At 42.4% G+C, this 13,150-nt stretch overlaps 1 protein-coding gene across 4 annotated transcripts in view; it reads left to right on the top strand.

The window, feature by feature from the left end:
- Window positions 1–13,150, top strand: part of LOC137524204 (uncharacterized) — a 624,050-nt gene that overhangs the window by 169,190 nt on the left and 441,710 nt on the right. For all 4 annotated transcript variants that reach the window (XM_068243802.1, XM_068243801.1, XM_068243800.1 and 1 more), the window contains one exon: window positions 10,979–11,043. In XM_068243802.1, coding sequence (XP_068099903.1) covers window positions 10,979–11,043 — 65 coding nt within the window. The remainder of the gene's footprint in view (window positions 1–10,978; window positions 11,044–13,150) is intronic.

Below are 13,150 nucleotides of genomic sequence, written 5' to 3'. Positions count from 1 at the left end.
GATTGGCTGTCATTAGCCTATGACAGCCTATCGCTTCTGTGCCTCCCAGGGGGACAGCAGTGTCACACGGCTGTCCCCAGTACAGTTCTGCTTTAGATCGCAGTGATGTACAGTGTAAATAGATGGCGCCGTCTAAGTCTCCTAGCGGTGATCGCAAAACCCCGCCCCTGGACTTTATGCCAATTGGCGTTGAGCGGTCCAGGGGCTGCCAGTGCATCCACTGCCAGAGCAGTCGTTAAGAAGTTAAAGACACCTCTCCAACCCACAATCAGACTCCAGCTACTGCCATGGGCAAGACTAAAGAGTTTCAAAAGACATCAGACCAAATTGTGGACTTCCACAAGGCTGGAAAAAGCTACGGGGCAATTGCCAAGCTGCTTGGTCAAAATAGATCAACTGTGGGAGCAATTGTTAGAAAATTGAAGAGGCTAAAGACGACTTTAAGTCTGCCTCAGACTGGTGCTCCATGCTAGATTTCACCTCGTGGGGTATCACCTATGATAAGAAAGGTGAGGAATCAGCTCAGGACTACAAGGGGGGATCTGGTCAATGACATGGAGAGAGCTGGGACCATGGTTTTGAAGGTCACTGTCGGTAGAACACTACGCTGTCATAGTTTCAAATCGTGGATTGCACGGAAGGTTCCCCTGCCCATGTCATCACATGTCCAGGCACATCTGAAGCTTGCAAATGACCATCTGGATGATCCAGAGAAGGCATGGGAGAAAGTCATGGTCAGAAGAGACCAAAGTAGAACTTTTTGTTCTAACCTTCACTCGCCATGTTTGGAGGAAAAAGGATGAGTTGCATCTCGAGAACACCATCTCAACTGTGAAGCATAGGGGTGGTAACATCATGCTTTGGGGGTGCTGGAGAGGGTCCCAGAGGGCCTGAAGCTTGGCCACTTCTGTCCACTTTTTTATGGTCCTGAGAACGGGCTTAGTGGTCTAAAGCTGCCTTCTATAGGTGCGGATCAGGTGAATAAGGCAGTGGTCGAAGTTGCCAAGGAAAGCCCATCGAGCGACTTTGTATGCGCCCTTAAACACCGTGTAGCAGTGGTCCAGGGTTCTCTCCTGCCTGGTGGGGTAACTAATATGCTGTCTGCAGTGAGTTAGTTCCAAGCAAAGGTTGACTCTGTTGAATTTCCCCCAGCGTGATAAAGAGTCCAGGAGGACTGTCTCCCACCATTGGATGGTGTCACTGAGTATGAAGCAGAGGACTGGTGTGTTCCCAACTGAGTGTTTGCAGCTGAGTAGAATGAGCAGTTCGTCCAACCACTTTTGGGAGGGAGTGGATGTTCACTAGGAGGATGGTAGGGATCGGTAAACGCAGGCATTTCCTTTTGAGTGTTACTGTTACGGTCTGGTCCCACATCGACCACCTCATTGGGCCCTTGGGGCCACTTGGCATTAGCAATGCCAAGTGGCTCCACATTAAACGCCGCTACAGAAGGAGAAGGGAATAGACTCTGTAAAATTCTTTCTCAGAGTATACTGAAATCCCCCAAGCTCAAGTGGATTTTATTGCTAAAGCTATTACCTTTATTTTACAGCACAATTATTTCGAATTTGATGGTAATTTTTATTTACAGTGTACCGGTACTGCAATGGGCACGCGCTTCGCTCCGTGGTTCGCTGATTTATTTATGGCGTATTGGGAACATCATGTTCTTGGGGGGGTTGGCGGCCCCGGTGCGGAGTTCGTGCTCTGGAAGAGATTTATTGACGACACATTTTTTATTTGGAAAGGAGATGAGGCTAGTTTGGAGCATTTCCTCAAGTGGCTCATTATAAACGATTTCAATTTAAAATTTACTTGTGAGTATAGTAGATCTGAAGTGAATTTTTTGGATTTAACTATTTATGTTCAAAACAATCAATTCAATACAAGAACATTTTTTAAAAGCGTGGATATGAATAGCTACATATTTTTAGACAGTTGCCACCTTCTGAGATGGCTTAGTAACGTTCCAAAGAGCCAATATTTATGTCTAAGGAGGAACTGCTCCACCGATGCCGATTTTGAGATCCAATCAAGTTTAATTCAGCAATGCTTTTTAGATAGGAAATATATGCTGGAAGACCTTGTAGAGGTGGAGGAAGAGGTCAAACAGTTAGATAGAGCCTCATTAATTAAAGAAAAGGTGAAGGAGGAGCGAGTTTTTCCACTGTGGATTAATCTACAGTATACTAAACAAGCACCTAGGGTTAAGAGAATAATTAATAAGTACTGGCATATTTTACAAAATGACAAGACACTAAATGAAATATTGCCAGAAAGACCTAAATTAGTATATAGACGTTCTTAAAATTTAAACAACATGATTGCCCCAACTGTAATAAATAATTAGGTACCTCATATTGAAGGTGGCAGTTTTAAAAGATGCACTATGTGTTTTCCGTGCAGAAGCATGAGAAATGAACCTATGAGAGATACTTTCCAATCTGCAAGCACGGGGGAGAGTTTCAAAATACAAGGACATTTGCATTGTAATAGCAAAGGAGTCATATATGTCATTGAATGTGGCTGTACGAAACAATACGTTGGGAGGACAAAAAGGAAACTATTAGACAGAATAACAGAACATATGAAATATATACAAAAGAAAGATGAAAAATATCCTTTAGGAAAACATTTTAAGTACTGTCAAAAAGGAAGTACAACATTGCTAAAATTTTATGCAATTCAAAGTGTGCCAACGGGGTGGAGAGGAGGAGACTATTTAAAAGCCATGTCACGTCGTGAATCATATTGGATTTTTACTTTAAATTCTATGGCACCTGCAGGCTTAAATCAAGATATTGAGCTATTTGCATTCAATGAATGAGGAGAATGTACGTATTTGCAGGGGGAGGAGTTGAGTAGTGGAGGATGGATAAGAACGAGCAGTAGGGACCAATCATTAAGCCCTGAAGAAGGAAGGCGTTACCTTTTGAAACGTGTTGGCTTGATTGGTTGAGACTGTGGAGTGACGTCACGTAGCAGCACTTCTGGGACTGTGGACCGGTATCCGGAACGGGTCTCCTCGAACAAGGACGGACTTTCCTGTGTAGGCAGTAGCGGCCGCAGCCACACAGGTTTGAACGGATCCACGGACTGAATAGATCCAATCATCCTCCTCCTCTCTGTTATACCAACTTCGCTTCGAAGGATCTCAACCCACGCAGCCTGTAAGCGTGAGTATGAAGGTTGAATGCTGTACTAATTAATATATGACGAATACAGCCGGAATATTCATCTTTGCATAAAAAAAAGGACTGAACACATCTCAGCACATTGCTATTACGCTATTTGGAGTTTACCCTGCTGTTGAAGCAGGCATTGTAAAACAGCAGAGACTTCTGTGTTAAATCAGAGACCATTGGGTCTGTGAGGAACTTTGAGGCCTTACAATCTTATATATTTTATATTTTTTACTCTCTTTTTGGATCCATTTTTTTATTGAGAAAGTAGTTCAATGAAAGTGCGGAAGTCCGCAGACATCGGTGTATGATCAAGTTTCCAACAGGGGCAGTAGGGACAGCCGGTCTTCAGTCTGAATCGGGTGTTCTTGGTCATTTGCTGGTCTGAGTTATCAATGTATGTTTGGGATGTTCTGGTCACTTTGTGAAATAGATTATTTTATTTTATTTTATTGTGAGCTATCTTGCTGCACTATTGTGATTTATTTAAAAAGTTTTAGCTATTAGCAGCTCAGGCGCAAGAGTTTATTGTTTATGTTGTTAACTTTATGGGCCAAGGAACACTGACCCATTTCTCTCTGCAGCCCAACACACATTGTTTGTTTAATATTTCTAGTACAGCGCTGCAATCTTTTGGTTTGTGTGTTGCTACTCTAAATTCATTTGAAGCTCATCACTGGTAACCATATCTGTAAATAGAGAAAAGGGGAGGGCTGAGGACTGAGCCTTGGTGAACCCCAACAGTGAGGAGAATATGAAGAGGAGGTGGTGCTGGAGTGGGCGACTCTGAAGGGCCTATATGAGAGGTAAGAGGAAAGCCAGGAAAGAGCAAGACCCTGAATGCCCATGGATGAGAGGATTTGGAGAAGTAGAGGGTGGTCCACTGTGTCAAAAGTGGAAGAGAGGAGGAGGAGGATAGAGTAGAGGCCTTTTAGATTTAGCAGTTGCCAGGTCATTGGTTACTTTAAAGGGACCCTGGGCAGGCCAAGAGCTGTCAAGGAAGGCGACCACATGGGCCAAGCCAGGGACCTGGGGTTTGTAGACCAGGCTTTCAGTGCCGAGTGTGGGAACAGTCCGGGAGAAGGCCACATGGGTGCCGTACACAAGGAAGTCAGAGGCAGTGCTGAAGGTCCTTCGGGGCCAGATGAAGGAGACAGTGTGGGCTGGAGTGGGTGCAGTGCGGCAGTGGTGTTCGGATATGCACTCAACCACCCAGCCAGCTTGGGTGCTTGATGGTCAGGGGCACTGGAGAGCGGCAGCTGCTGGATGAAGAGTGACAGGCACAGGAAAGAGATACTGGAGAATGATGCAGCTGTAAACAGGGTCACCACAGGGATAATTGGCAGTAGGATAGGAGAGGAGCCACTTAAGGGATGCTGGGATGCTGGATTTAACCACTTAAGCCCAACTGGACGAGATTTCTCGTCCAGTTGGGCTGCGCGCACTCCCGCGGGTCGCGCGCGCTCCCGCTGGCCCCCCCGTGCACGTCCTCGCTGCTGCCCGTTAGCCCACCGATCAGTGAAAGGGATTATAAATCCCGTTCGCTGATCGGACCCCCCCCCCCCCGGAGAAAAGCCGACAGCGTCTCTTCAGACGCTGCGGCTTTTCTGAGCTCTGGGCTCCTTTCTTCTGCCTGGGAGCGAGATCGATCGCTCCCAGGACTTTTTGATTCTGGCCATCTTGTGGCCAAATAGCAAATTGCACCTAAAAAGAAAAAAAATTACAAATAAACATATAAATATATTAAAAAAAAACCCTGTTTACCTCCCACACCAAAAAATACCCACATACAAGTTTACATTAAAAAAAAAAAAAAATTACAATAAAAAAAAAAAAAAAAAAACATAAATAGTTACCTAAGGGTCTGAACTTTTTAAATATTCATGTCAAAGGAGTATATCAATATGATTTAATAAATTATGGGCTTCTAAACAGTGATGGACGCAAAACGGAAAAAATGCACCTTTATTTCCAAATAAAATATTGTCGCCATACATTGTGATAGGGACATAATTTTAACGGTGAAATACCCGGGGCATATGGGCAAATACAATACGTGAGTTTTAATTATGGAGGCATGTATTATTTTAAAACTATAATTGCAGAAAACTGAGAAATAATGAATTTTTTCCATTTTTTTCTTATTCTTCCTGTTAAAATGCATTTACAGTAAAGTGGCTCTTAGCAAAATATACCACCCACAGAAAGCCTAATTGGTGGCGAAAAAAACAAGCTATAGATCAATTCATTGTGATGAGTAGTGATAAAGTTATTGGCAAATGAATGGGGGGTGAAAGTTGCTCGGATGTAAAAAAATTTCAACCCTTCGGGCTTAAGTGGTTAAAGAAAACTACCTTGGGTTAAGCAAACTAAAATAATTAAAATAAGCTACAAAATGACCTAAAAAATACAGCTAAAAACAGCAAAAAAACAAAAAGAACTAGGAGCCAGTGAGACCATGGCTGCCCTTTCAGGCATCATCTTGGATCTCCACCCCCTTTACTGAATTTGAAGTCGCCCAATGACAGACTTTGACGCCTCTGGCATTTACAGTGTATAAATGGCAGCAATCTAAATATTGTCCTTGCAAATCTGTAGGTGAATTTTGATTGGCTGTTGTAGGCTCCACTCACTTTCTTGAATTATTAATCCCAGTCAACCTGTAACCAACTGTGCCAAGTTTTAGAACCATGCCATTAACAGTTTAAAGGGAACCTAAACTGAGAAGGATATGGATTTTTCCCTTTAAAATAATAATACCAGTTTCCTGGCTTTCCTGCTAATCCTGTGTCTCTAATACTTTTAGCCACAGCCCCTGAACAAGCATGCAGATCAGGTGCTCCGACTGAAGTCAGACTGGAGCTGCATGCTTGTTTCAGGTGTGTTATTTAGCCACTACTGCAGCCAAAGGCAGCAGCAGGACTGCCAGGTAACTGGTATTGTTTAAAAGGAAACATCCATATTCTTCTCAGTTTAGGTTCCCTTTTAAAAATGTATGCAGCTTACGTTTTCCCATTTAAAATTAATGGCTGAAATTTGATAGGCTGTTTTATGTTTCGACAACTTTACCTGAAATTTTAGCCTCAGTCATCAAGTGACCAACTGTGTCAAGTTTGGGGACTATGGCTTGATTACTGTCGGAATGGCAGCCTTGTAAATTTTCGCATTGATGCCAATGGGTGAAATCTGATTGGCTGTTTGTGACTCCGCCCACATGTGCAGGGGGGCCGCGAGACCCCCAGAACATATCATCCCAGGTAGCAAGGGATCTCTATACCAAGTTTCATTGAAATCGGTCAAGGCGTTTTCAGTTGATCACAGCACATACATACATACACACATGTCCGATTTTATATGTATATAGATGTATTCCTGTAGTTATATTCAAAGAGTGTACAGTAATTACATAGAACTGGGATATAATCTGCTTTCAAAAAATACACCCTTTTCCAAATTATTATGCAAATTATATTTTTCTCATTTACCTAAATAATTGATGTAAATAACAGTCAGCATAATTACGTTATTAACTATTAAGAGTACAATTCAAATTTTATTGAACAAACCTAATGATAACAGAATGTTTTTTTAAATAAAAAACGTACTATACACTGCTCCAAATTATTACGCATGGTAAGTTTTAAAACACTTTATAGGTTGTAAAGAACTGAATATGGTAATTTGTTGAATTTGCAGCATTAGGAGGTTATATTTACTGAAATCAAAAGCTACAGTGGCATGCGAAAGTTTGGGCAACCTTGTTAATCATCATGATTTTCCTGTATAAATCGCTAGTTGATACGATAAAAAATGTTAGTTAAATATATGATATAGGACAATGTTTCTCAACATTTTATTGGTATGTACCCCTTGTAAAACCCTGTACTCACCAAGTACATCCTAGCATAGTAAACATTATGAAAAGTACCCTTTGACAAATATATATTAAATCGTAGTACATAATAATTGGTCCTAAACAATTTACAAGCATTTACTATAGCTTTTAATTAGCTAAAATACTAATTTTGTGTTTAAATAAGATTTCTAATTTTCCAAAACTTTAAATTTGTTAGTCTTGGTTAAGTATATCAAGCCCGAGTACCCCCTGAAACCATCAGAAGTACAACACGTTGAGAATAGAGATGTTGTGAACGGTTCCGAACCGTTCGCCGGTGATCATCTAAGCATCTCTGGGCCCTGTACTACTTCCGGGTCGCTATAATTGTTTAAATAAAATCAGGCAGGTTCATAAATTCATTTTATTGATTCCAAAACCTTTAGATATAATTATTAGAACTCAATTTGGCTTGGTAAGCTCAGTGACCCCTGACATACATACACAGGTGAATCCAATTATGAGAAAGAGTATTTAAGGCGGCCAGTTGTAAGTTTCCCTGCTCTTTTAATTTTCTCTGAAGAGTAACAACATGGGGGTCTCAAAACAACTCTCAAATTACCTGAAGGCAAAGATTGTTCACCATCATGGTTAGGGGAAGGATACAGAAAGCTGTCTCAGAGATTTCAGCTGTCTGTTTCCACAGATAGGAACATATTGAGGAAATGGAAGACCACAGGCACAGTTCAAGTTAAGGCTCGAAGTGGCAGAACAAGAAAAATCTCGGATAGACAGAAGTGATGAATGGTGAGTCAACCCACAGACCAGCACCAAGGACCTACAACATCATCTTGCAGCAGATGGGGTCACTGTGCATCGTTCAACCATTTGGCACACTTTACACAAGGAGATGCTGTGTGCGAGAGTGATGCAGATGAAGCCTTTTCTCCCCCCACAGCAGAAACAGAGCCACTTGAGGTATACTAAAGCACATTTGGACAAGCCATTTTCATTTGAGTATAAGTTGCTGAGTTATTTGGGCATAACAAGGGGCGTTATGCATGGAGCAAAAATAACACAGCATTCCAAGAAAAACACCTGCTACCTACAGTAAAATATGGTGCTGGTTCCATCATGCTGTGCGGCTGTGTGGCCAGTGCAGGGACTGGGAATCTTGTCAAAGTTGAGGGACGCATGGATTCCACTCAACATCAGCAATTTCTGGAGACCAATGTCCAGGAATCAGTGACAAAGCTGAAGCTGCGCCGGGGGTGGGTCTTTCAACAACTCAACGACCTCAAACACTGCTCAAAATCCACTTAGGCATTCATGCAGAGGAACAAGTACAACGTTTTAGAATGGCCATCTCAGTCCTCAGACCTGAATATAATTGAAAATCTGTGGTGTGAGTTAAAGAGAGCTGTCCATGCTCGGAAGCCATCAAACCTGAATGAACTAGAAATGTTTTGTAAAGAGGTGTGGTCCAAAATACCTTCAACCAGAATCCAGACTCTCATTGGAACCTACAGGAAGCGTTGAGAGGCTGTAATTTCTGCAAAAAAAGGATCTACTAAATATTGATTTTATTTTTTTTTGTGATGCCCAAAATTATGCACCTGACTAATTTTGTTATTGCACACTTTCTGTAAATCCAATAAACTTAATTTTACTTCTCAAATATCACTGTGTGTGTGTCCCCTATATGATATATTTAACTGACATATTTTATCATAACAACCAGCGATTTATACAGGAAAATCATGACGATTAACAAGGTTTCCCAAACTTTCGCATCGCACTGTATTTCAATTAAAAACATATAAAGAGGTCAAGTTACATGTGAACATAGGACCCCTTATTTGATAGCAGCTTCAGAATTCTTGCATCCATTGAAATTGAGAGTTTTTAGAGCATCTCTGCTTGAATTTCTTTGCAGAATGTAAGAATGGCCTCCCAGAGCTGCTATTTGGATGTAAACTGCCTCCTACCTTCATAGATCTTTTTTCGAGGTTGCTCCAAAGGTTCTCAATAGGACTGAGGTCAGGGGAGGATGGGGGCCACACTGAATTTCTCTCGTTATGCCAATAGCAGCCTATGGTGCAGAGGTATTCCTTGCAGCATGAGATGGTACGTTGTGATGCATGAAGATGATTTTATCACGGAAAGCATGATTTTTTTTGTGTGTGTGCAATGGAAGAAAGTGGTCAGTCAGAAACTCCACATACTTTTCAGAGGTCATTTTCACACCTTCAGGGGCCCTAAAGGGGCCGACCAGTTATCTTCCCATGACTCCAGCCAAAGACATTACTCCACCACCTCCTTGCTGACATTGCTGCCTTGTTGGGATGTGGTGGCTGTTCCAACTATTCACCACTCCATCCATGTGGACCATGAAGTGAACCAAGCTGCATGTTGGCAATGTCAGGGATGACAGCATGGTGCGAAGGGCAGAGAGCGGTGAATGGGGACACAGAGGCATGTCATGGAGCAGTGTCCCATCTGCCCCCCTGCGCCACATCGTGTATACTTTAACGCATACAGCATAGAGACTGGATGCCACGGAGGGTGGAGATTAGGGTGCGTGCCTGTAGGCTCCTGTGATGTAAATCTGGCCCTGCTAACATGCTATCTTTACACTGTAAAAAGCCTCATTTTTCCTTTGATGCATGCATATGCACTTATACACACCCAAACAGACTTTCTTTTCTAATGATAGACTGGTTCATTTTAGCTTCCTGTCTTCTCTCTCATGATTTTATCTAAATTTGATAGGAATTGTCCTGCTAAAGCCATGATTCCCACACTGTCTGGGAAAAAAACAACATTTTTCTGAAAGGTGGGCTATTTTCACAGTTATATAAATACAGTACCGTATTTCAAGGTTATTATGACATCTTGAAAAAAGACAAATCATAAGGCAAACTCATAAAAAAAAAGAACAGTGCAATATTTCTGATGCTTTTCACGTCTGTCACCCAGATAACCTCCCTACTTTGCTTTATCAACACCTAATCTGCATGCTTGCCCAGGTTCTCTGGCTGAATGTATTAGTACAGAGTATCAGCAGGACAGCCAGGCAATTTGCATTGTTGAAAAGGAAATAAATATGGCAGCCTCCATATCTCTCTGACAGTATTTGCAATATAGGAGACAAGTAAAGGAAATCCATACACTCTGTAGTCCCCTCAGGTGTACTCACAGGTGCTGGATCTGGATATGCCAAACCATCATAAGCAACAAGAGAAGGCTCTCCAGACTTCAGATGAGTTTGTATAAAGCCGGATAACTTTATTGCAAAAATCCCAAAAAATACATTGACATCCACTGGATCAAACTGAGGTTTGACTCAGTTTGATCCTGTGGGTGTCTATGTCTTTTTCTGGATTTTTGCAAGTAAGTTATCCAGCTGTTTACGAACGCATCTGAAGTCTGGAGAGCCTTCTCTTGTTGCAATGTAGAAAGCAGAACTAAAAACATGTTCAGGGTGGCAAACAAAAGATTGGCTCAGCTGCCTGTCACGAGCACAAGTATACAGAAAGATGCCAGCCACTCCCTGTCGCCTCTTACTCTGTCCCTGCTGTGTGTGTCCTCCTCTGCTTTATTGAAGCCTGCCTGTGTCGCCTGCACCTGCTGAGGTATGAGAGCGTTAATCATATGGCCACAAATACAAGCGACACAGGCTTCAATAGAGCCGGAGAGGACACACACAGCTGGGATAGAATAAGAGGCGCACAGGGAACGTGCGGAATCTGCATGTATGCTCGCACTTGTGACTGGCAGCCGGGCCGATCTTTTATGCAACACCCTGTACTTTTCCTCCACATATTTGGAATTTCCATTTAATAAGGGATTTTAGCATCTGGACACACTGCAATGAATGAAGGCATTGATGGCATACAGAACGATAATTCTTTTGTTATTACAATTAAACTGATATTATATTCTGAATTTCTTTTTGCAGAGCACGTCTTATTTCAGACACTGAAACAGAATCAACAAATTCTAATAGCTCTGTTGTTCAAAGAGGTAAGTGTACATTAAGGTGTTCTTGCGCCTCGGTTATGCTTTTGCTTGGATCTTTGAATTCTGTGTACTGAATCACTGACTTTGGGCTCGATTCACAAAGCGGTGCTAATCCAGTTAGCACGCCTAAAAGACTTTAGGCGTGATAACCATTGCACCACGCTGGTGAAAAGCCAGTTTAGTGATAAGTTTAGATCGCGTGCAAAGTCCCGCGTGCAAAGCAGCGCCATTAAACTCTATGCAAAGTGCACCAGACTTTGCTAGTGCAAAACTTTTGATCAGCTGTGCACTGTGGTGCTAACGCAGTTGGTGCTATAGTTATCACGCCCAAACTTATCACACCTAAACTTATCACACCTAAACTTATCACACCTAAACTTATCACGCCTAAACTTATGCCTAAACTTATCATGCTTAAACTGAGTTTAGGCGTGATAAGGGGCTTTTCACCAGCGTGCTAACTGTTAGCACCGCTTTGTGAATCAAGCCTTTTGTATACTGTACAGCATAGCTAACTACATGATTGTTTGTTGGACAGTCTGAATGATTTTACTCAGAGAAAACTCATTGAAACAAAAAAATCTCTTAACTGTCCTTTCTGCTTCATGTCATAGTAATATAACACTTAAAGTGAACCCGAGGTGAGAGTGATATGGAAGCTGACATATTTATTTCCTGTTAAACAATACCAGTTGCCTGGCAGCCCTGCTGATCTATTTGGCTGCAGAAGTGTCTGAATCACACTAGAAACAAGCATGCAGCTAATTTTGTCAGATCTGACAATAATGTCAAACACCTGATCTGCTGCAGGGTCTATGGCTAAAAGTATTAGAGGCAGAGGATCAGCAGGACTGCCAGGCAACTGGTATTGCTTAAAAGGAAATAAATATGGCAGCCTCCATATCCCTCTTATCAGAGCAGTTTCTAGGCTAAATTGCACCCAGGGCGAGGGTGTAAAAATTGCACTATAGTGTATATCAGCGGCTATGCGGAGATCAGCGGCAGAGATGAGAGGCGGCGATTGGAACGAGCAGGGAGTTATTAATATAGGCTTCCCTGCTGCGCTATCTCTGCATAGGAGGGGGGAGCACGGAGGGGAGCCCCGGGGAGAGGAAGAGGGGGGAAGTTGAGCTCCCATCCAGCGGCTGAGTCTCACCCAATGTGGCCGCGGCTCCCCCTCCATCACAGCGCCCCTCCTTCCCTCTGCGCTAAGGGCGGCGGCACGCCTCCCACGCCCGTAGAAACGGGACTGCCTCTTATCCCAGGGTTATTTTTAAAAGTGATGTGAACAAATTTGCTGGTGTGAAGCAGAACTCATATGGAAGCATCTGATCAGTTTAATATTTTCAGGACTCTGATTTGTTGCAATCAATCTTTGCTTTCTCTTCATTGTGATCAGGAAATACGAGTTTTTCTTATCTGTCACCTGATTCAACTGATCAAATGGTTTGCCATGAGTTCTGGTAGACATGAGTAACACTATGCGATGGTAACTAAAAAGACGTGTAGGAGGCGCCCAGAATTCAACTTAACTTTAAATCATATAGTATAGAAGTACTTCTGTCTTACCTCCATCAATGATCAAACCGCTTGTTGTCTTTGCTGTGCTTCATTAAAATTAATTTCTACCAATGTGGTTTGTTCATTGATGAAGGTAAGACATACACATAATTACTTCTATACTATATGATTTAAAGTTAAGTTATATTCTGGGTGCCTTCTACGCGTCTTTTTAGTTATAGTCCAACCCTTTGGGGTAGGTGTCTAAATACCTAAGGAGATCGACTGACCAGTACCTGCCAAGTGGATCTGGGATACCGAACGGGAATGGTTAATTTCCCGTAGGCTCTGTTGGTGGATGCAGGAGTGCAACCTACCCTTGTGAGTATAACTTCCTCCCTACGTCCTCCAGGATGGCCCCTCCTAAGATTGTGTTAGTCCCCCCCCCCCCCAATCGGAAACACCTAATAAAGAATGAACATTATCTATCTATCTATCTATCTATCTATCTATCTATCTATCTATATATATATATATATATTAGAGTAAGTGCCTCAACCTTCAAGCAAGAAGAAGTAGCTCCCTGCCCCCAGGGTGTGCCTCAACCTTC

Source organism: Hyperolius riggenbachi, chromosome 7 (assembly GCF_040937935.1).
Source record: "Hyperolius riggenbachi isolate aHypRig1 chromosome 7, aHypRig1.pri, whole genome shotgun sequence".
Classification (NCBI taxonomy): Eukaryota; Metazoa; Chordata; class Amphibia; order Anura; family Hyperoliidae; genus Hyperolius; species Hyperolius riggenbachi.
Note: the sequence above shows the minus strand (reverse complement) of the source record. Positions and strands in the feature narration are given on the sequence as shown.